A 23,285-nucleotide genomic window follows, 5' to 3' on the forward strand; every position below is an offset into this window, starting at 1 on the left:
ACATTTGTAATAACAAGACCAACTCTGCAAAAAATACTGAAGGATGGGACTGAACCAGCAGCAGCAGCCAACAGTCTGAGACCAACATACACGACAACATACACGACAACATACATGACAACGTACACGACAACGCACACAACAACACACAACAACACACGACAACATACATGACAACACACGACAACATACATGACAACATACACGACAACACACACGACAACGTACACGACAACGTACACGACAACATACACGACAACACACGATAACACACGACAACACACGACAACACACAACAACACACAACAACACACGACAACGTACATGACAACATACACATGACAACACCCATGACAACATACACGACAACATACATGACAACAGCGGCACCAACTCAACCAGGTCGTGTTGGTGTGAAGTGCTGTCGAGTCTTATAGGGTCTCTGAGGAGCGACTGGTGGGCTTGAACCGCCAACCTTGTGGTGCAAACTGATCTTGTGGTCAGGATTTATCCTACAGAATCACACAAAGAATAGATAGAAGTATTTAAAGTAAAACAAACTTACAAGACTGAAAATAGGGAACCAGAGACATCAATTTATAATGAAGTCAACCGCAAAGCATAAAGGACTTGTGTAGATACAGAACTTCCAAATGGCGAGGAGGTCAGTAGATCTTAAGATAAAATAGACAGTTTCAAATGGGGGGAAAAAAAGTAAATTCCAGGGTAGCCACTAAGAAAATAAATACAACATTATATCAAAATAAAGAGGAGAATCAGAAAGATTTCGTAAACATTAGCACAACAGAAATTAAAATGAAAAGTCACTAACAGAATGAACTCGGCACAGAAACTTATGTGGAACAAAGAATCCCCAGTACCACACACACACACACACACACACACACACACACACACACACACACCATACAGTAAAATGACAAATAATTGATATCCGTCAATAATTACGTATAAATGGATTAAATGCACTAGTCAAGAGACAGAGGGCAGCAGAATGGATTTAAAAAGCCAGGATCCTTCAATATGCTGTTTACAAACACACATAATAAAAGTTATGGAAACAGTCTAAATGCTAATCAGTAGAAGAATGGTTACACAATGGAATACTGTGTAATGTTGAAGATTAACGAGGAGTCTGCAGAACACCTCACAACAAGGGCATTATGCTGAGTGAAATTAGTTAATCACAAAAGGACAAATATTGTGTGAGACCAATGTTGTAAAAAGTTATGAAAAAATTTTCCTGATACAAGAAACAGTCTATGGTGGTTGAGGGCGAGGCAGGGAATGAAAATGATGACAGGGGTGACCGGGCAGCCAATACACAAAGAGAGGGAGCTTAGCAGAGGAAAGACGAAGGTAGCCAGCCGGAGACACAGACAGAAATGCAAATGAACTGAGGTAAATGCTGTGAACTGATGGTACATGGAGGGGATTCGCAGCCATTGTAATGAAGCAAAGTCTATAATTTACTGAATGTTAACCTGATGTTCTGCTCTGTAAACCTTCCCTCAATTCACAATAAAAATTGTGTTTTTTTAAAGTAAATGAGCATAGAGTTTTAGCCTTACAGATATATTGATACATGTATGCTGAGTGGATGAAATGCTTTTGTTGCAAATAACTACAGGGATACTGTTATTAACACTGCAGAATAATTTTAGACAGTCATTTAGACATTACACCCAGTGTGATCTGTACCCCTGTGCCCCCTGGTGACACCACTGCTTCTACTAGGAGCCTTGGTATCACAACAGTTAAGGTGCTCCGTTGCGAACCGAGAGGTCGGTGGCTGGAACCCACCATCCTCTCTGAGGGAGAGACAGGAGCCAGCTTCTGTAAAGATGTCAGCTTTGGAAAGCCTCCCGGGGGCCTTGTGCTTTGTCAGAATTGACTTGATGGCATTGGGGTGCTGTGGGTAGTTAGCTTTTAACGGACATTTCCACAGTGATCGATGATGCTGGCTGTCTTCCACACATTTACCTTCCATCTGTGTCTCGTCTTCTGAAACCCGTGTTTCATTGGGGAGCTTGTTTCTTATCATCATGTCTTGAGAATTCTTTACAGGTTCTGGGTGTGAGCGCGTTGTCAGACATGCCTTCTGCAAACATCCACTGGGAAAGCTCCTTCTTTCTCCAGCTGGTGACTTTGGGAGCTTGGTGGGGATTGTGGGCACAGGGAGGCAGCAAGCAGATCCTGTCCTCTCCTTCCCTTCTGGGTCTGAGCACTGTGACCCTGGACCCTGTCCACCCCGGAGGACTGGCTGGAGGGCCGGTCACTGTGCTGTCTCTTGGTGGGGGTAAGCCTGGCTGCTTCTCCTGCCACAGTGCCTCCCTGGCGTCAGCCCGCCGAGCACACTTATGCAACCAGTGATAAGGGGTGTCCGGACCATAATCTCCCAAGTGCAGGGCTCAGCCCCCCTGGCCTGGACATGCCTGCTGGGAGCCCAGCTGGTGACCGGGGCAGACAGTGGGGCTCTGCAGGGAGGGGTAGCCAGGCCTCTGATTTGCTTCTGGACAGTGGTGGCCAGTACCCCCAGTCTAGGATGAGGGAGTAAGGACACAGCTGGTCAGTGACCACCCAGAGGGGCCTGTTAGCCAAAGTGAGCAGAGCTTGATTGTGTCTCCCAGCCCCAGCCAGACCCTGAGAGTGGATGGAGGTGCTGAGGGTTCGAGTCCCCCTGGGCTGTGGAGGGATCTGCCATTGCTCATGCTGGCCCTGAGGGACCTCCATGGCTGCTGACATGCTTGTATGCCCCGGGTGCCAGACCCCCAGCCAGTGTGTCAGGTACGTGCCTGCTGGCTGGAGTCCTGCCAAAAATGACCCAGGGGCCGCCAGGGAACAAGGAACAATTGTGCTGGATGGTGGACAGATGGAGGCTGGGGCTTCCGGCCCCCTCCCCCCCAACCTGCTCCTCCAGTGAGCCGGTGGCTGGGCTGGGCTATAAAGTTGGTGACTGGGGTGGGCTGAGGGTAGACATGGGAATGAAGTTCACCCTGACCCTGCTGGGCCTCCTTCTGGCCCTTCTCTGGATGTCCGAGGCTCGGGCTGAGGTCCTGCTACAGCCAGATTTTAATGCTCAAAATGTACTTGAGGCTCCCTGCTGTTCTGCGGGGCGGGTGGAGTGAACTGAGCCCCTGCCAGAAGTAACACCCAGCTCTGGGCCCGGTGCTGGGAAAACACTTTAGATCCATTCTGTAACACCACTGGGTGTGTGTTGTGGGGTCATGCGTATCGTGGGAAGTGGCCTCAAGATGGCTGGAGGCGGTCTGCCCAGGAGGTGGACACTCCAGAGAGCCCATGTTACGTGATTTTTAGACAACCCTGGTTCCTCTGAGTGTTGGGGGTCTGCCCACCACGGTTTCCTTGGGCAGGGAGAGGGCCAGCTTGTCCTTGTGTCTTCCCAGTTCTCAGGTCTCTGGTATGTGGTAGCCATGGTGTCCGACTGCAAGGCCTTCCTAAGCGAGAAGGACCACCTGCTGATGTCCACTCAGACCATCGAGGCCACTGAGGAGGGTCACCTCCATGTCCACATGGAGCTTCCTCAGTGAGTGGAGGCTGGGCTGAGGGCGGTGGGTGAGTGGAGGGGCTGGGGGAACTAAAGGTGAGGCCCGGCTGTGTGTTCCAGGGCCGACAACTGCAGCCAGGTGGATGTAGACTACCTGAGGGTGGGCTCTGCCGGGCACTTCAGGGTCCCAGGTAGGTCCGACCCACCCTCTGCAGAGCTGCTTCCTAAAGGGAGCTGTGGGCTTGTCCTTCTGCCCCTGGGAGCCCACCCCATCCCTGCCCCTTGGGAGGGGTCTGTGTCTGGGACCCTGTCCCTGCCCAGTTTCACAGTGGGTCACCTCCTTTGCAGCCTTGGGCTACCTGGACGTGCGGATCTCAGACACAGACTACAGCTCCTTTGCGGTGGTTTACATCTATAAGGAGCTGGAGGGGGCACTAAGCACCCTGGTACAGCTGTTCAGTGAGTGCCCACCCACCCTACCCCTCCCCTCTGGTGACCCCTCTAGGCCCTGCTCCTTCTCCACTCCTCCCACCCTCTCCTTCCAAACCAAATGATACCCACTGCCTTCCAGTAGACTCTGACTCGGAGAGAGCCTAGATAGGGGCTTTGAGACTGTGCATCTTTCGGGGAAGTCTCAGCTTTCTCCCATGGAACAGCTGGTAGGTTTAAACGGTGAACCGGGCCATTAACAACCCAGTGCCTAAACCCACAGGCCTCCGTGACTCACTTTCTTTTGTTGTTGTTAAGTACTGTTGAGTCAATCCTGACTCATAGCAAACCTGCTCAGGGTTTCCAAGGCTGTAAATCTTTAGGGGAGCAAAAAGCCTTATCTTTCTCCTGCAGAAGTATAGCAGGGGTGGGGAACCTTTGTTCATCATTTACAGGCCATACAAAACTATCAACTTAAAAGTGAGCAGGTGATACATGGTCAAACAGTTCATTGACTCATCCCTAAGGTGATGGCAGGACCAGACCAAATGATTTCACAGTCCCCATGTGAATCAGGCTGCGAACCTCAGGGTCAGCAGTTCGAAACTACCAGCTGTTCCGAGGGAGAAAGATGAGGCTTTCTGCTCCCGTAAAGATTTACAGCCTCGGAAACCCTGTACAGGGTCGCTATGAGTCGGAACCGACTCCACGGCACATAACAACAACAACAACAAGGAGCTCTGGAGTCCTGGTGTGGCGCTGTGGGTTAATGCACCAGACTGCAAAGCCATTTGAGCTGCAAGGTCGGCGGTTCAAGCTCACCAGCTGCTCCTTGGAAACTCTATACAGGGTCGCTATGGGTCAGAACTGACTCGACGGCCCTTAACAACAACAACAACAACAACCCCTACTATATTGGGTTTCTGAGGAGTGGCTGGTGGGTTTGAACTGCTGACCGTGTATTTAGCAGTTCAATGCTTATCCTACAGTGTCACCAGGGTTCCTTAAAAACGAAAAAAACCCTAAATTACTGCTTCAAGTTGATTCAAAGTATAGCGCCCCTGTAGGGCAGAGCAGAACCTCTCCTTAGGGTTCCTGAGACCAAATCCGTGCAGGATCTGCAGAGCTGCTGGTGGGTTGGAACTATCAACCTTTCAATGAACAGCCAAGTGCTTAATCACTGAGCCACCAGTGTTGTTAGGGGCCATCAAGTTGCTTCCTACCCTGCCCGCTCCTGTACTGTCCTCACAGTCTGTATGGTTGGGTCCACTGTTGCTGCGGCCATGTCTGTCCATTGGGAGACTTCTTTTTTGTTGACCTTGTACTTTACTAAGCATGATGTCCTTTCCAGAGACTAATCCCTCCTGAGGACATGTCCACAAAAATCTCACCATCCTGGCTTCCAGAGAACAGTCTGGCTGCACTTCTCCCAAGACAGATTTGTTTGCTCCTCAGGCCGTCCATGGCACGTTCTGTCTTCTCCTCCAACACAGTGTTCACTAGGTGTTCAGGGGCAGATCCCTCAGGAGAGGACTGAATCCATGTTTCCTAGTTTGTCTCAGTCAGAAAGCCCCACTGTCCACCCTGGGTGACCCTGCTGGTATTTGGAATACAGGTGGCATGACAGCCACACCCACAGTAGGTCACGTGGTCGGAGTGGCCGGAGTAAGATTCCAGCCTTGGAAACCCAGTGGGACACTTCCGGTCTGCCCTATAGGACCATGGAGAGGCGGATTCGACGCTACAGCTATTTAAAAAACAATTTAGGCAGCCGATCCCACCCTCCTCCATCTAAGCCCTTCCCCTCCCCGCAGCTCCTTCTATCCCACTTGCCCTGGTTCTCTGGTGCCCTATACCCGCTCCAATCAGACCACACTCTCAGACGTTGGGCCACAAAGACTAGTGTGGGTGGGCATATGGGGGGAATGGCCGACCCTAAGAGGGGTGTGGTCGCAGAGGGTACGTCCCTCCCTGGCCTTCACAGCGGTTAACCCCGAGGCCAGAGACCCAGCTGAGCGTCCAGGGGCTCCCCCCGGTAGGGTGAGTGACCACGGAGGTATGGCCCACTGGGCCTTGCGGATCCCGGAACGGGCGCCCTCTGCTGGCCAGGCCGGTGCTCCGCTCTATCCGGTCAAGCCAGTCCCGGGACCCTGGTGTCTGGCCCAGCCCCTGTGGACTCCTGGTTCACAGACACCCTGCTCTGCCCAGGCCGGACTCAGGACGTGAGCCCCGAGGCCACGAAGGCCTTCCAGGACTTCTACCCCAAGGTGGGGCTCCCGGACGACATGGCAGTGACGCTACCCAAATCAGGTACCACCCAGTCCACCTGTCGTCCATGCTAGAGTCACTCAAAATGGGGGTCCTGACCCATGCAAACCCCCCCACCCAAGAAAGAGGGTGTAGGCATTGAGGGGTGGGAGGGTCTGTCGGCCCCACTGTTCCCTGGCCACCCCTGCCTGGCCCTCTGGCCACCCAGAAGATGGGCAGACAGTGAGCACCATTTTTTCCACAGCTGCCTGCTCCTCGGGAGGCAAGGAGGCACCCTGACCCTTCAGGCCACAACTGGGCCCTTCCTACACCTTGGCCCCCTCCTCAAGAGGCCTTGCCGGGCTACCTGCACCCGCTCTCTCTCTCTCTCCCACTGCTGAGGTCCTTGGCCCTGGCCTCATACAGTTTCCCTGGGGCCCCCACCTCCTGAGTTCCCTGACCCCAGTCCTCTCTTTGTCCAGTTTCTCCACTCTGCTCCTGCGTGCCCCCCACCTGTGTTCTCCACCCTCTTGGTTGCCCACCACTTCTGCCTCCCAGTCCTTCCCGGACCCCCACTGTTCTGCCTGATGACCCATTTGTGTGTTCACAGAAGTTTGGGGGCCAGTGCTGTTGACATGGGCTGTGTGGGGGAAGCCTGAAGTGGGGCTGCCTTGCAGATGCAGCAGGCCGAGTAGGTCAGGGCACCCTAGAAATGTGTGTGGAGTGACGGGGTGGTGTCCCCATGGGCTTCCCTGTCTGCATAGGTTTCATCACCCGAGAACAAGGGGTCTCTGAAGAGACAATACAGTTACCTCGCTGCCAAGCCTTGGGTGGCTCCTTCCCTCCCTTTCTGGCCACTCCCACTCTGGAACTTCTCCCTTTCACCCAATAAACAGCTTTTGCAGCCTGGTCTGGTCTTTGTTCCCTGGTGCTACTATTGTAGAAATTCCATAAGGGGGCGGATTCCACAAACAGAAACATATTTCCTCACAGTTGAGGAGGTTGGAAGTCTGAATTCCTAGTACCAACTCTAGGGGAAGGCTTTCTCTGTTGGCTCTGGAGGGGTCCTTGTCTCTTCCTGGTACCTTGGAGAGCTCCATGTAGGTCCACATCTACCCTGTTCCACTTCTCCTCAGCTTGCTTGTTGACTCTGGCCCATTCATGGAACAGAACACGCTCCCAAGTGGGATTCTAACCACAGGCTTAAAGCCACTGCCGGCAAACAGAGTGACCCTATAGGACAGAGGAGAGCTGCCCCTGAGAGTCTCCAAGGGTGTCATCTTTACAAGAACAGACATCTTCATCTTTCTCCCTTGGAGCTGCTAGTAGATTTGAACTGCTGTCCTTTTGGTTAGCACGCCAATGCTTACTCCTTGGGGCCAAAGACATAGAGGTTAGGGTTCACGGCACATTTTGGGGACATACTTCAACCCACAGTAATGGCCTCAGGATTGTAGAGGTCATGCTGTCCAAGACTCCTGGGGAGACGAGGCAGGGTGGGACGTGGTTGTGGGGGCTGGGGGCTGCAGCCGAGCTCTGCACACTGGGATCTAGACTGAAGGTAGGGACGAGCCACCACTGCCTGGTCCCCATCAGTGGTAGCACCTTCGGGGAGACCAACGCACCCAGAAAAGGCCGGTCCCTAGCACGGTCTCCGTGGGGTGCACTGTGACCCTCTGTGCAGACGTTGGAGGAGGCAGGCATCATGAGTCTGTAGGGAGAACTAGTGTGAGGTTTTGTTAACTGATCAATGATTTATGGTAAAATGTTGGTTAGGAGCCTTTGAGTCACTTCCAGGTCACAGCAACCCTGTGCACACCAGAAGGGCTGTGGTCCAGCTCTGTCCACTCGGTTTTCACTCTTACTAAGTGTACAGTTCAGGGATGTTAAGGCACACCCCTCATGTTGCACACCATCACTGTCTCCTTCAGCCCCCAGTGCCCACAGACGCACCTTGTATGGAATGTTCCAATGTTGTATCTAGCTTATTGGATTGTTCCTATAGCGCTTTCCTGACTTCTCCCCTATTTGTCTCAACTGCAGTGTATAGTGTTTTGATACATTTTATAATCATTTTTGGGAATTCCTTCTCCGGTATTTCCAAAGCCTGCCCATCTTCCAGTATGGAGTGTAGGTCTACGTCCAGCTCATTTGCCTCAGTCACTTTATCTCGTTTCTGGAATATGCTGATATATGGTCGTCTGCTTCTATTTTTTGGGCATCTTCAGGGATTATCTGTGGCCTTAATACTTAGATGGGTGTGCATTTTGGTATTTTTTATGTTTTCTGAATGCCTCCAGGTAGATGTGATCAGGAACTGGGCTTCCCTTTTCACTCTTCTTCCTGAGAACTTTCAAGATGCCACTGTTGGTCGTTGTGACGTAACTCCAGATTTAAAAATTTTTTGACCTATTTCCTTTTTAACCTGCCTGTCCCGCCTGTATGGAATGTTCTAGATTTTTCCTCTAAGTGCGATCAGACAATACGTCTCCTCTTGTGCCTGATTAGCTCAGTCAGCTTTACGTCTTTGAGGTGCCTGTGTGCTGTGATGGGCTTCACTCCGCTGTACGGCAGGACCACTACTGCAGGTGGACACTGGCTGGTTTCCATCTCTTGGCGCTGTGGACAATGGTGCTGTGGATCCTGATGTCCACGTGCCTGTCTGTCAGTGTCCCTGCTCTCAAGTCTCCTGGGTCAGAGAATGGCCACTCATGTGGTCTCTTCCTTCCAGGACTCTGTGCAGACCCCAAAGCGCCAGAAACTCAGGGAGGGCACTGCGGCTGCCCTCCTTCCTCAGATGAGGAGACAGGCACCGAGAGGTCTCGGGAACAAACCTACAGCTGGGTGAGGATGACATAGTGGTGGCCTTGTCCCTGACACTGTGCCCCCTCTCCCCCACTGCCCTGGTTTTGGTAATTCCATTTCAAAGGGCCAGTCTGGCAGAGGAGGAAAGCGTGGGAGGCCTGGGGCCAGGCCAGGAGCAGCCAACCCTGAGGGGAGTCTTCCTCATCCTGTCCGGTCCCCAGACACTGAGTGTCCCCACACTTCCTGTCCTCCCTTGATAACCTTGAGGGACCCTGGCTGGTCAGCTTGCAGCAGGGTCTGCTGGTTCATGGACCCCACCCCTCTGCTCCCATTCTACCCCCACCCTGCCTGACCCCGAGGGTTTTGAGCACACAGCCATGAGAAGAGGGGACCGAGGCCTCTGCTGACCATGCCTTGAGCTTCTTCAGGTGTGTTTCACAGGACTGGGTGCTGACCATGGCAGGGATGCTGTGGGGCCCATGGCCCTCCCTGGCTGATTCACTGCTCATGGCCCCCAGGTGACCCTCGACCCCTGAAAGGTCCCCAATGTTAGCCCCCCCCCCCCAAAGCCCCACCAGAAGCAGAGCTTCTTGACCAGGTGCCCAGTTCATCTTCAGCTGAAACCCAGGCCTCAGGGAAAGGTCTGGAGGGTCAGACACAGGCCCTCAGTGTGTCCCAGAACATGCCTGTCTGTGTGAGTGTACAAGAGCACACACGTGTGCATTTGAGAACATGCTTGTCTGTGTGAGTGTGTTCATGTGTGTGCTATGAGTGCATGTCTGACAGGACTTCAAAAAGTTCACCAAAAATGAAATGAAAAGATACTGGAATTTTCCCACGAACTTTTGGAGGCCCCCCTGTAGACCGAGTGGGTGTAGGAGACAGCAGGTGGCATGTGAGCGTCCGTGGCTGCCGGTGAGCTGGGGAGTGTACCAGGCAGAGGAGGAGGCTGGCCCATGCTGGTGGCCCCTGAAGGGCGCACTGCCCCTTGGAATTAGCACCAGCTCCTGTCCAGTCGTCCTCACCCTCTTGCTCCCAGGCCCCTGAGTCCCCTAGGCCTCACTGCAGCATCCATTACCACCCAGTGCATCCCCTCCTGAGTATGGGTGTCCCTGCAGAAGTGGGTGGTGCCTCTGGGGTGGGTGTGGGTGTCCCTGCAGAAGTGGGTGGTGCCTCTGGGGTGGGGGTGGGTGTCCCTGTAGAAGTGGTCAGCACCAAGTTTGTCCGGTGACGTCCTCATGTTGATTGCATAATACTCCCTCTCCAAAATATAACCCAGGGCTGCGGGAAGGAGGCGTGCAGAACCCAGACCTGGACCCACACTGCTCGGAGGATGTGTAGGGAGATGGGTGCCAGGCTGCTGACCACCGTCCTGGGCGCTGTGGTTCTGGGGCTCCAGATGCAAGTGGGGCTGCTTCTACAGCTAGACCTGGACAGAGAGAAGGTAGCCTTTCCCTCTCGGCTGGGGTGTCCAGTTCCTTCCCTGTCTGGATGAAGGCAGCTGGCTAAAGTCCTGGGGGTACTGAGCCTCCCTGTAGGGTGTGAACAGGAACCCCAGGAGGGCAGGGGCTTAGCCGCACTGAAGGTCACGGGTGGCAGGCTGGGTGGTCCTCTGGGTGTCCAGGGTCCAGGAAGCCCCTGAGTTGGATGGGCTTCGTCCTATGCCCCCTCTCCCCACCCTAGTGTACTGTGGGGACTAGCAGAGGCTCCCAGGGTGTGGGGGGAGCTTGGGAGCTGGGGCACCTGGGGCTTCCATTCCACTGACTTTTCCTGTGGGCGCTTCGTAAGTCCGGGCTCTCAGCTGGGCCGGGCATGGAAGCCCAGAGAGGATACGGTGTCACAGTTCTTATCAACTCCAACTGACCCACTCCCAAACGTTCTAGACAGAAGTTCCCCATGGGGCTGTCCCCAGGGCTGGGCAGAGTGGAGCCTGCTGGGGACAGGCTGTGGTAACACCCCTTCCGGCTCACTTCATCCTTCCCTTCATCCTGACCCCAAGGAGACCCCGATGTCCCCACCTCTGGGTGAGGATGGAGTTGGGTGGGGAGGGGCTACACCGTCTGTCCTACTGAGAGGGCGACAGACCCTCTTGCTGCTTCGTGGCCCCTGTCACCTTGCAAAGTGCAGCAAGTGCCTGCCAAGCGGGGTCTCTGGCGGCTGCTCCCCTCACCTCTAGATAGCAGGCTTCTGGCGGGAAGTAGGTGTGGCCTCAGACTACAACCTGGCTCTCAACACCCCGAAGCGACTGGAAGGCTTGTTCCTGACCTCCAACGGCTCCAACCTGACCGTGAAGGTCGTGTACAACAAGTAAGGGGCCAGGAGCCTATGAGGGAACTGTGTTTGGGACCAGTGTCCAGGCACGGGCAGGTGTGTGTAGGTGTCCAGCTGCCACCTTCTTGTGGTGTCTTCGCCTCACTGTGGGGGGTGATGGGCCATGACCTATTTCCAGGGGGATGGATGGATAATGTCCACACTCAGGTTTTGTAAACCAGTGAAGAGGACCAGCCCTCCCTATGCTTGCTGCGAAGCCAGACTCATCAGGAAAGCCAAACTTCTGACTCCTAGTTCTGCCAGAAAAAAATCTGAAATGATCTTTTCTTTCAATAAAAGGAACATAAGCACCCCATCATTCTGGATTCCTGGTGTGGTACTGTAGGATAAGCACTGGTCCAAAGGGTGGGTGGTTCAAACTCAGCAGCAGCTCTATACAGGGTCACTGTGAGTTGGAATCAACTCCGTGGCACTTAACAACATTCTATAAGCCAGGAAGTTGGGCTGGGGGCAGTGGTTCCCTGAAGACCACGAGCCCCCTGGTGGACAGGTGGGGAGTGGGCCGGCTCTGCATCTCACCCCCTCCCACCCTGGTTCTCCCCAGGGTGTGGCCAGTGTCCTTTCCCAAGACCTCCTCTCCTAATGCATGCTTGCTGCCTTTCAGCTCCGGAAACTGCGAGACCGAGAAAGTCGTGGGCTCAGAAATGGACGTTTCAGGGAAATTTGTTTTTCCTGGTAAGAACTCCAGACCCTCCTCTCGCCACCCATCCACACACTGGTCACCCTTCAAGGGCCACCTGAGCCCCAGACTCCAGAACCTCATGGGTGTGTGTGGAGCAGTTCAAGCTCTGCCTCCACCCACGGCAGACAGCCACCCCTGGGTGTCGCAACTGTGCTGGGCTATGCTTGGAACCTGAGGTCCCCCTCAGCCTGGGCATCAGGAGGGGCCTGGGCTCGGGTGGTGAGGGTGGGGTCGGTCTCTGCAGGCTGGCCTTGAGGTTGGCGTCCCCTTGGGGTGTGGTCCAGGCCGCCGGGAGCTCCACGTTCTCGACACGGATTATGAACACTATGCTATTCTGAGGCTGTCCCTGCACTGGAGGGGCCGCGACTTCGGGGTGCTCAAGTACTTCAGTAAGCTGACGGGGGCAGGGGCACCCCAGCCTGCTCTCCGCCGCCCACAGACCCAGCTGCCTCTGTCCACAGGCCGCAGCCTTGAGGACATCAATGAACCCGGTTTCTGGAAGTTCCGAGAGCTGACGGCAGACACTGGGCTGTACCTGGCGGCCCGTAAAGGTAGGCTCTGGGGTCTCAGGGTGGGAGTGAGGCTGTCCTGGTCACCCTCACACTTCTCCCACCCTCGCCCTGCAGGGAACTGTGCCCAGCTCCTGAAGGAGGTGAGTGTGGGGCCTGGCCCTGGGGTGGGAGGGGCCCTTTGCCCCTTCTGCTACATGGGACAAACCTACAGACAGGTGAAACTAGGGGCGTGTCTGCTTCCTGGTTTGGTGAGACTCGGAGATGAGACAGGAAGAGGGGTGGCCCCACAGACTCGGAGGTGGGCATCCTGGGACCCTGCTCATGACAGTGCGTGGACCCAACACGGCCCTGGGTGGTGGCTCTGTGACCGCATGCTGTAGACAGTGAAATGTGTTCAGGGTTTGCAAGCACCCACCCCGGAGCGTGCGCCTAACCCCGCCTCACAGGGTCGCCCTAGGCCTGAGCCCCTTTCCTGCTGCAGGAGCTGATCTAGGGGAGTGTCACCCCCAGAATCCTGCCCACTGGATTCCCCCTGGACTCCCCCTGGCGAGGGCTGCGTGCACCAACAGAGGGTCTGCTGAGCTCCGAATAAACCACTGCTGCCAAACACCATGCCTTGTTGGTCTTCCTGGTGGGCAAGTGAGGGGCCCCCAGCCGGGACCTCTTGAGATTCACTTCGATAGCACAGTGTGTCTATGCCCTCCTCCCCATTAAGCAAAGGACCACAAATAGGGCTTCTAGGATAGGGTCCTGCCTGTCGATTCCAGCTTTGGTGGTTCCAATGTTCCATGGCTTGCGGCTGCATCTCTCCAACCTCCGCCTCCATCGTTACCTGCTGTCTCCTTTTGTCTGTCTCCTGTAAGGACACTGTCATTAGGGCCCACCCACACCAGTGTGGTGCAAAGTGTCAACTACAAGTCTAAAGGTGGGCACCTTGGAAGAAAGGGCTGGTGATCTGTTTCCGAAAACTCACAACCTGCAGAGCCGTTCTCTGTGCATGCAAGTCCATGTGAGTCAGGATCCGCTTGACAACAGTTGACACTAATCCCGGGTGACCCTGCCTGAAGTGGTTACTTTTATTATGTCTGCAAGGGCCCCTTTGACAAGGAAGGGCCATCACCTGTTCTATGGTCAGGACTTAAGGAGCTCTGGTAGCGTAGTGGTTACAAATCGGGCTGCGAACCGCAAGGTCATCAGTTCGAAACTACCAGCTGCTCCACAGGAGAAAGATGAGGCTTTCTGCTCCCATAAAGATTTACAGCCTCGGAAACGCTGTTCAGGGTCGCTATGGGTTGGAACCAACTCCATGGTGCTCACCAACAAATGGTCAGTACTTAGATATGTTATTGTGTGTGTGTGGTGTGTGTGGTAAGGTCAGCTTGGTGAGAGCACCGGGGATGCCATGGACTCTGTAACCCTGCTTAGGCAGGCCTGGGGTCTGAGAGTGGGTGACCCTTTTCCCACCCAGAGACCATCTGTACTGGGTGGGGAGCAGGGCAGACACAGAACAGGCTGCCCACCACAGTCCGCCTCCAGTGAGACCCTTGCTGCCCCTGCTCTTAGGAAGGAGTCCCTGAGTCCTGGTCACAGTCTGCCCCGTGCTCTCTCCCCCTGGGTGCTATGGCCTCAGCAGTACCTTACGTTTCCCATGTGGGAGCCTGCTTTCGCTCTCCACCTGTCTACCACCTGTCTACCCATCTACCACCTGTCTACCCATCCACCCACCTGTCTGTCTGTCTATCTATCCACCCGTCCACCCACTTGTCTGCTTATTCACCTGTCCGCTCATTCACCCACCCACATGTTCATTCATGTATCCATCCATCCATCCATCCACCCACCCACCCACCAATTTGTCCATCTGTCCACTCATCCACCCATCCCCATGTCTGTCCATCCATCCACCCTCCCACCTCTGAATACCCGTCTATCCATCTCTTATATATTCTATCATCTATCGCTTTCTTATCTCAATCCCTTCTGTCTGTTTCTCTGTCTACCTGCATTTCTCTCTCCCTCCTTCCCCCTGCCTTTCCCTCTATGTCTCTCCCTTCCCCCTACTCCCTTGGATCATTATCTACCTGTATACTGCAGCTTACCTGAGCCTAGCTCTTTCCAAGATCAGAGTGCTGGGGGTCACCATCCCTGCTCAGGGGACACATTGTGGACAGAGAGCTGGGTGGGAGGCTTGGCTCTGTGCCTGTGATTACCGAGATGGTTCACTGAACCCACTTCAGTTTCCTCCCCTGAGTGCCCTGGAGGGCCATTATGGCTTCTTCAAAGGACTGAGGACGTCAGCGGGGCAGGAAGGACTGGCACATGATACTCTCCACTCACGTAACTTCCTTCCTCGTTCTTACCCCACTGCCTGGCCCTGGCCCTCCCCCCCCTCCCCTAGCTGCCCTGGGCCCTGGGGGCTGAGCATGTCCCTTTCTCCCTTCCCTTCTGCTGCCCCCTTGGTGCCTGGTGGGGCTCTGTGCTGGTGCCCGGAGCAGGGGCGGGCCGTGGTTAGTAGGCAGTGACATTGGTGGTCTGAGACCCCTGCTGCTGCGCCTCTGGGGCATCCTCACAGCCCCTCTCCCAGCTCACTCTCTCAAGGTCCTTCAGAGACCCAACCGGCTCCTGAGATGTGGGGTCCTGCAGGCCTTGCTCATTCCTGGCTTTACCTTGTCCCCTTGCAGTGTTTCTCACACGCACAGACCCCCTCCCCCGCAGACTCAAGGTCCACATCACTGGCCTGAGAACCCCCCCAGGCTTCCCAGTCCCAAGAGTGGTGGACACAATGCCCCATGAATGCCCAAGGGTCTGCCCACAGCCTGCCATCCGGGGGTGGCCAAGCCAGGACGTGGTGTGCTGCCAAGCCTGCTTAATGGAGCGGAGCATGGCAGTGCTGCCTGGCCAAGCACCCACCCCAAGGATATAAAGCCAGGGCTGTGGCCAGGTGTGAGCCTGGGGGCTTCAGGACATGGAGGGCAGGCTTCTGGCTGTGCTGTTGGGGCTCTGTGGGGTGCTGGTGGCCCACGCCCAGAGCACTGAACACAAGGATCTAAATGGCACTGATTTTGACCTTGTGAAGGTGCTTCTCCATCGGCAGAGGGTGTGGGGATGCAGTGGGGGTCCTGGGCAGATCGCAGGTGGGGGCCACTTCAGGGACCTTCCAGCTCCTCCCCAGCCTCACTAGCCCTGTACCCCTAGTTCTCAGGCCTCTGGTATGAGTCCGCCATGGCAACCAAGCTGAAGGTCGATGACCCCACGGGCAACACGGTGAAGCGGGTGGGGGCTGTGCTGGTCCAACCCCAAGGAAAGACCCTGGTGCTGACCACTGTTTTTGACCAGTGAGTGGGGACCCACGTACTCACAGCCCAGCGGGGAAGCCCCTGCCCAAGGAGCTGCCCAAGCCTTTGGCCGGGTTGGGGTCCTCAGCTTCATGGGAAGAGGGGTGTGGGGTAGCTCACTTCCAGACAGCACCTGGCCAGTGCCTAAGGCCAACTGTGAGCAGGGACAGGAATGGGGCCTGGGCTTCAGCCCTAAGCTTAGGACACTGACTGGACAGAGAGATGCCCACTGGACAGAAAGGTGACCACTGGACAGAGAGGTGACCACGGGGACAGCAGGCTGTGGAAGTCCCTGAGGCTGTGGAAGTCCCCGAGCCTCCCTGGGGGTGGTTAGATCACAGAGCTTGGACGGCAGCCCCCTGATGTGCCGGCACCCTCCTCTCTCACATGGCCATCCCAATTCTGTCTGTGGGTCCCCTGGAGGGGGAAGCATCCTGCACCTCAAGTGGAGGGGTGGCTCCTGCCCGCTCCCTGTCCTCTCCCAGGGTGCTGTAGTTTCTCTTGTGGGCGAGGAGGGGCCGGGGCGGCCCTGGATGTAGGACATCTGCTGTCTTCCAGTCAGAGGAACTGTGTCAAGGAGCATGACCAGGCATTGCAGGGGACCGACCCGGGGACCTACATCGTGTCCAGAGAGTCAGGTGAGAGGTGCAGGGCTGCACCCACCTGCCGGACCTCCCTCTCCCTCCCTGCCTCACGCTGTGGGACTCTGCGGGACCCTGGTCAGAGCCCCTGGCTGCAGCTCTTCAGATCCATGCAGCCGCCCCACGGGCCTAGTCCCAGTCCCCAGCCTTTGTCTCTGGGGTCAACAACATCCTCTCTGAGATTCAGGAGATATGGTGGGGTTCCCTGCTCACCATTCTTGGGGAGACTGCTTTCAGGAAGTCCAGAGGGCCACTCTGTGTGTATGTGCTGTGTGTATTTGCATGTAAGTGCTGTGTGCATGCATGTAACCGTGTCTGTGTGTGTACTTAGTATGCTGTGTATGACCGTTTCTGTGTGTAGTGTGCTGTGTGTAACCGTGTCTGTGTGTGTACTTAGTGAGCTGTGTGCATGTGTGTGTGTTTGTGTACAAGTGCTGGAGGTGTGGGTGCATGGGTTTGCACAGCTCTATATTTGTGCACATGTGAAATATGTGCTATGTATGTGCATGAGTGTTTGGACATGTGTGAGTATGATGTGTGCGTGAGTACGCTGTACTTGTGTGTCTGTCTGGATGTTTGTATGTGCATGCATGTCTGTCATGTGTGCGTGCGGAGTGTGCATGTGTTTGCCCGTGTGTGTGTGGGCTCTGAGCACACGTGCTGTGTGTGAGGTGGAATCATGCTCAGGAGAGACACTTTGAGCAATGGTACGTCTTTCAGGGAAGAAGAGTGTCCGTGTGCTGTTCACGGACTACAAGACCTGCGCCATCATGAACATGACGATGCACAAGGGAGAGGCTACCCAGAGTGTCTTGAAACTCTACAGTAAGCCCAGGGCCCGTGTCCTGGAGTCCCCTTAGTCCTCAGAGGGGCTGGAGGGAACCCACAGGTCCCTGGGTGCTGCAGCAGCCTGGGTCCATCCCCAAGCTCTGGCCAAGCAGGAGCCATGGCCCGGCTACCTCAGCCTCCACTGCCCCACGCAGGCCGGACCCTGGATTTGAATGACACGGTCGTAAAGAAGTTCCAGGAGGTGGCTGCAGCGAATGGGTTCTCAAAGGAGGATGTGTACTTACTGGACCGAACGGACCGTGAGTGCCTGCCCGCCCCGGGCCCTAGTGAGGGCCTGCCTTCCTGTCTCACCCCCTCTCTCCTCCACAGTGACCTGCGTGAATTTGCTCAACTCGGTGAGTTGTTGTTACCTGGGGCCCCTCAATTCTGGATCTGGGGCCTGCTGGGCATCTGGGGGCACTTGGCTCTTCCCTTTTTGTCCATCTCACATGGTGGGGGGCTGAGTCTGGGGCCCAGGGGTGCCAAGGGAGTGCACCCAAACTTTCTGTCTGTGGCCTCAGAAACAGAGGAACCTGCTGAGGGTGAATCACCCTATGGTCCCTCTGGGTTCTGCCTCTGACCACAGCAACTGACCACAAGATGAGATCTGGGGGTGTCAGAGTTGAAGCCCCCAGGTCCTGTTGACAGTCTCCCAGAAGACAGAGGCTATTCCCTTTACCTGGTGTCCCTATGCTCAGCCCCCCTCTCCCCACGGAGCTGGGCACAGCAGCTGGTCCTTCCTGAGGGGACTGCCCCGCAAACAAGTATCAGATTCAAGAGCCCCACTTCAGGCTCCTCTGGGGGACGTCTCTTCCCACCAAGCTTGAGACCACTGCTGCCGCTGCCCCTGCCGGACTTCTGCAGACGGGGGTCTCGGGCTGGAGCCAGGGTGGGGGCAGTGGATGGGCAGAAGAGAAACTGCTGCAGGAGTGGGCTGTGGCCATGCGCTCCTGAAACCGCTGACCGGCCGCGTGGAAGGGCTGTCTCAGCTCCTGTGACCCGCTCTCCCGCCCTCCCCTGTGTTGCAGTGACTACAGCCACAGCCTCACCCCTGCACACCCCAGAATTCCTGCCCTCATCTCCAAACAAACCTCAACAAACCCTGAATAAACAGCTGCTGAACCGACACATGCATGCATTTCTTGGGGCACACAGACAGGGCTGGGGTGTTGGTGTGTCCCAGGCAACAAGGGGTGTGTTTTCTGTGAGTGCCACAAACAAGGGGCTTGAGACAGAGCAGAAATGTCCCCACTCATAGCCACAGTGCAGTGGATCCTAGGGTAAGCACAGGACTGTGAACCACAGGTTGATGGTTCAAGCCCACCAGTTGCTCCTCCAGAGAAAGATGAGACTTTCTAATTCCACAAAAGATTTACAGCCTCAGAAACCCTGTACAGTCAAAATTGACTCCACGGCACTTAACAACAATGTAACAACAGCCCTGTAGGCTGGGCGTCTGAAACCAGGGTGAAGGCAGGGCTCCCATCTCTGTCCAGAGACCTTTCTTGGTCACCCGTGGCCTTTCCTGGCTTGTGGTTCATCTTTCTCTATTTTACATAAGTTTTTATTTTTTAATCTTTTTTTTAATTATTATTACAATCCCCTCCCTGCAACAATATTTGTTTTCCTCCCTGTGGTTACCCATTTATATCTTATATTTCACAAATGAACAGGACAAAAATATTTGATGTACACTTACAAAACAAAAAATATAGATTCATTTAAATGTTCAAAAGGCACATTCTGCCAGCCAGCCTCCTGCCTGCAGGCACACAGCCTTGCTCAGTCCAGGGGCCTCGAGTCCGCACCTGCTCTGTCTCTCCATGCCTCCACCTCTGCCACCGTCTCTGCTGTCGTCTCTTTTCTAGGTAGGATCTCACGCTCCACTCATGCTCTTCCTTCTTGAGGGTCCTGGGACCGTCTGCTCCTGAAATGAAAGATGAAGTACTCTGCCTTTTAGTTATGCATCTTCTACAATTACGACTGTGACAATCGCAATTAATCCTGTTAATGATTATTCACAGTTGAGTCATAAAACCAAATGGTCCACATACTCTGCTGCTGATGGGAAGTTCTCCCAGAGGTGTCTACGAAGAAAGGCCTGGTGGTCTTCTACTGAAAAACCAGCCCCTGGAAACCTAGGGGCACAACTCTATTCTCACGCCCATGGGCTCTCCATGAGTCAGGGTCTGCTCTCCAGTAATAGGCCTGTTGATAAGCATTTTCCTGTGACAGTGAGTTTTCCTTCCTTCCCTCCTTCCTTCCTTCCTTCCTTCCTTCCGATCCCCACAGACTCATGGGTTTTGATTTTCTTCATGGTTTGTAATCGATTACTACCATTCATTTGAAGGGCAGACCTATGCAGATTTGTCCAGTGGAAGCCCCTTCAAGATGGTACCTGCACCTTTCTGTCCTATTCCCACAATTCTTTGAGCTCTGTTTTCCTTTGTGGAACAAATTTTTTTTCCCAAGTTTCCCTCATATTTCTCCTACCTCCATCTTAGAATAATTTTTCATGGACTCTTTGTTTCCTATTTAGAAGATGGAGTTGAGATACGAAGATTTGAATGATGGGTGCACCCCCTTTTACTGGGGTGCCATTGTATCTCAGCAGACAGAGCTGGGGTGTTCCCTTCCTTCCATCTACTATCTCTATCTATATATCTGTATAATAACCTCATATGCATGTGAAAGTAAATAAGGAAGACCATAGAAGAATTGATGCTTTTGAGTTATGGTGTTGGAGGAGAATATTGAAAGTGCCATGGGCTAACAAAAGAACCAATAGATCCGTTTTGGAAGAAGTGCAGCTAGAGTGCTCCTTGGAGGCTAAGATGGCCACACTTCGTCTCTCATACTCCAGACATATTGTCAGGAGGGACCAGTCGCTGGAGAAGGATATAATGTTTAGCAAGGTGGAGGGTCAGAGAGAAAGAAGAAGACCCCAGCGAGATGGATTGGCAAAGTGGCAGCATCAATGGGCTTAAGCGTGGCAACGATAGTGAGGTTGGCCCAGGATCGGATAGTGTTTTGTTCTATTGCGCATAAGGTCGCTGTGAGTCGGCACCAACTCGATGGCACCTAACAACAACAATCTATCTGTCTATCTATCTATCTATCTATCTATCTATCTATCTATCTATCTATGTATCCATGTATCTATTTATCTATGTATGTATCAATCTATGTACCTATCTATGACTCCTGGTGTGGTACTGTGGATAAGCACTGGACTGTGAGCCATAAGGTTGTTAGTTCAAACTCACCAGCTGATCCTCGGAAACCCTATACAGGGTCGCTATGAATTGTAATCAACTCAAAGGCACATAACAATATCTATGCATCTATTTATCTGCCCTCTATCTATCTATCTATCTATCTATCTATCTATCTATCTATCTATATTTATGTATCTATAATCTATCTACATATCTTTCTGTCTGTCATCTATCAATCTATGTATCTGTCAATCGTCTGTCTATGCACCTATATATCTATGGTGTTCTGGTGTGCAACTGTAGGGTAAACACTGGACTGCAAGGTCAGTTTGAACCACAGGCCAGTGGTTTGAACTCATCAGCAGCTCCTTGCAAATCCTATACAGGACAAACCCCATCGCTATAAATTGGAGCTGACTTGATGAAACTTAAAAACGGCAGCGTATCTATCTGTCCCTCCGTTGATCTCAGGGAGCAGGGGTGGGGTCCATGAGAGGCTGGCCATAGACTCGCAGAGGGAGGATTTGTGCCGAGATGGAGTTCATTTGCTGAGAGCTGTGGTGTGTAGAAATGGCTCTAAAATACTTGGTGGATGAAGGAAGGAAGGAAGGAAGGAAGGAAGGAAGGAAGGAAGGAAAGAAGGAAGGAAAGAAAAAGGAAGGAAGGAAGGAATCCAGAAGGTGCAGGTGACAGCTACCTCATGTGGGCTTCTGGGGACCCCTGGACTGAGCCCCACCTTCTGCCTCCTAGGTTGTCATGAGTCCTGGGCTTGGATGACCGGAGGTGAACAGACTCAGGTCTGAAGAGGACTCTCAGGTCCTTGAGAGACAAGTCTTGCCCCTTCCCTGCCCCCCCCCCCCCCCCGTGGGATGGCGAGCTTTCCAGGCCAGTCGAGTAGTAGCAGAAGGGGGAGGACCTAGACTAGGGTGGCGGATGCGGGCAGGACAGGATGGAGGTGGAGGAAGAGGACAGGCACAGCAAGACCAGCCCGTGGGCAGGCTGGGGTGGGGCTGCAGTCAGAGGTGCCCCTCCCACCTCCAGGCTCCGTGTCGTGAGGGGGCAGCTGAAGTCCAGGACCAACAATCTGGCTGGAGGCCCCAGTATGGAAGGATGCAGGGACCAGCGTACCTGGTGTCAATCAGCACATTACCTGTTCACTGAGGACAGACTGGGCACCTGGCCCCCGAGACCAATACTGCGGACGCTTCCCCTGTGGTCACCTCATGGCCTTGTAAGAAGCTAGGCCATTAGTGGCCGCCCACGATGTAGCTCGTAGAGCCATAAAAGTGGGCTCCAGGGTGGTGGTGGGGCAGGTGTGCCAGCGTGTGAGCAGCAGCGAGGATGAGGTTTGCGCTGCCTGTGCCTCTCCTGGTTCTGCTCTTGGTGCCCAGGGCTCAGACTGTGTGGCTGGGAAGGCTGGACCCCAAGCAGGTACTGGCTTTCTCCTGGTGTGGGTCAGTTCTGGGGGGCTGGGCCCCTCTTTTGGGTGCTGTGGGCTGCATGGAAGGGCCGGGCGTGGGGAGCAGGCGGTCAGCTGCCCGGGCTCATGGATGCTGAGACCGTCCTCAAGGCTTGAGGCCCTTTTACCCCATACCCCCTTCCAGCTTCTTGGGCCCTGGTATGTGCTGGCTGTGGCCTCTCGGGAAAAGGGCTTTGCACAAGGGAAGGTCTTGAGGAGCGTTGAAGGGGTCGTGGTAAGCCTGACTGCCGAGAACAAGCTGAAGATGCTGGCCTCCCGGAGCGGGTGAGCACAGAGTGTGTGTGGCCCCCGCACACCCGCACCATGGTGGGAGGGTGGAAGTGGGGGTGGCAGGCGGGGCGTGTGGTGGGGAGGGGCCACTTCCTTTTTGTGGTTACTTGGTGTGCTGTTAGCCTTGATGTCTACGACCCTTGTCTTCTATGAGACCCGTCGGCTGGGATGGGGACCCACCCCTGCAGTGTGACCTCAACAACACCTAGTCCTTGCCATTGAGTCGAATCCAACCCATAGTGACCCCATACACAGGACAAGCTAGAACTGCTCCTAGGGTTTCCAGGGCGGTGATCTTCATGGATGCCCACTGTTAAATCTTTCCTCCTCGGAGCGGCTGGTAGGTTCTAACTGCCAACCTGGTGGTTCGCAGCACTTTAACCATTGTGTTAGCAGAGCCCCAATGGCATCTGCAAAGACCCTACTTCCAAACAAGACTATGTTTAGGGAGCCAGGGCTGAGACTGCCTCAATCCTTTGTTCAGGACCCAATTCACGGGTGACCTTTCCTCTCCTCCCCACTCCTCACCTGCGTCTCTGTTTTGCTCCCCCCACCCCAAGCACAGTTGTTGTTAAGTCCTGGGGACGCCTCTCCAGCTCTGTGGGGACACACAGGGTTTTTAGGAGTAGGTCTCCAGGTCTTTCTTCCTAGTCTGGAAGCATCACTGAAACCTGTCCACCATGGTCATCCTGCTGGAGTTGCGCATAGCGGGCACATAGCTTCCAGCACTTCTCAAGCCTCACAGTAGGACACACTGACGGGGGTCGGGGGGCTTCTTCATACAGATCTGGGGTAGTAGCCCCCTGGGGAAGGGGAGGGAACTGGTTCACAATTTGCAGGGACTCTCAAGAACAGGCTTTCTGGGTAATCGGAACAACAGGAAGAAACAGACTCCGCCTCCCCTACATCCCAGTCCCCTCCCACATTCCTGGATGGCAGGGCTCCGCCTCCCCTCTCCCAGTCCCCTCCCACATTCCT

At 54.5% G+C, this 23,285-nt stretch overlaps 3 protein-coding genes across 3 annotated transcripts in view; all 3 read left to right on the forward strand.

Annotated features, from left to right (window-relative positions):
- The first annotated feature begins 2,999 nt into the window (after nt 1-2,999).
- LCN15 (lipocalin 15) lies at nt 3,000-10,241 on the forward strand. Its single transcript, XM_006863800.1, has 7 exons — nt 3,000-3,107; nt 3,429-3,568; nt 3,650-3,720; nt 3,878-3,988; nt 6,167-6,268; nt 8,937-9,049; nt 10,050-10,241. The coding sequence occupies exons 1-7, from the start codon at nt 3,000-3,002 to the stop codon at nt 10,239-10,241; spliced, it is 837 nt and encodes a 278-aa protein (XP_006863862.1).
- A 114-nt stretch (nt 10,242-10,355) lies between these two features.
- On the forward strand, nt 10,356-17,371 carry LOC102829186. The gene is made up of 12 exons (XM_006863801.1): nt 10,356-10,454; nt 11,187-11,317; nt 11,946-12,016; nt 12,308-12,412; nt 12,485-12,574; nt 12,650-12,675; nt 14,934-15,042; nt 15,217-15,338; nt 15,498-15,632; nt 15,731-15,870; nt 16,429-16,508; nt 17,232-17,371. The coding sequence occupies exons 1-12, from the start codon at nt 10,356-10,358 to the stop codon at nt 17,369-17,371; spliced, it is 1,248 nt and encodes a 415-aa protein (XP_006863863.1).
- A 4,527-nt stretch (nt 17,372-21,898) lies between these two features.
- Nucleotides 21,899-23,285, forward strand: part of LCN6 (lipocalin 6) — a 13,481-nt gene continuing 12,094 nt past the window's right edge. The window contains exons 1-2 of the mRNA XM_006863802.1: nt 21,899-21,988; nt 22,162-22,301. Coding sequence (XP_006863864.1) covers nt 21,899-21,988; nt 22,162-22,301 — 230 coding nt within the window. The remainder of the gene's footprint in view (nt 21,989-22,161; nt 22,302-23,285) is intronic.

The sequence above is a fragment of the Chrysochloris asiatica genome, unplaced genomic scaffold, assembly GCF_000296735.1.
Source record: "Chrysochloris asiatica unplaced genomic scaffold, ChrAsi1.0 scaffold00056, whole genome shotgun sequence".
In the NCBI taxonomy this organism is placed as follows: Eukaryota; Metazoa; Chordata; class Mammalia; order Afrosoricida; family Chrysochloridae; genus Chrysochloris; species Chrysochloris asiatica.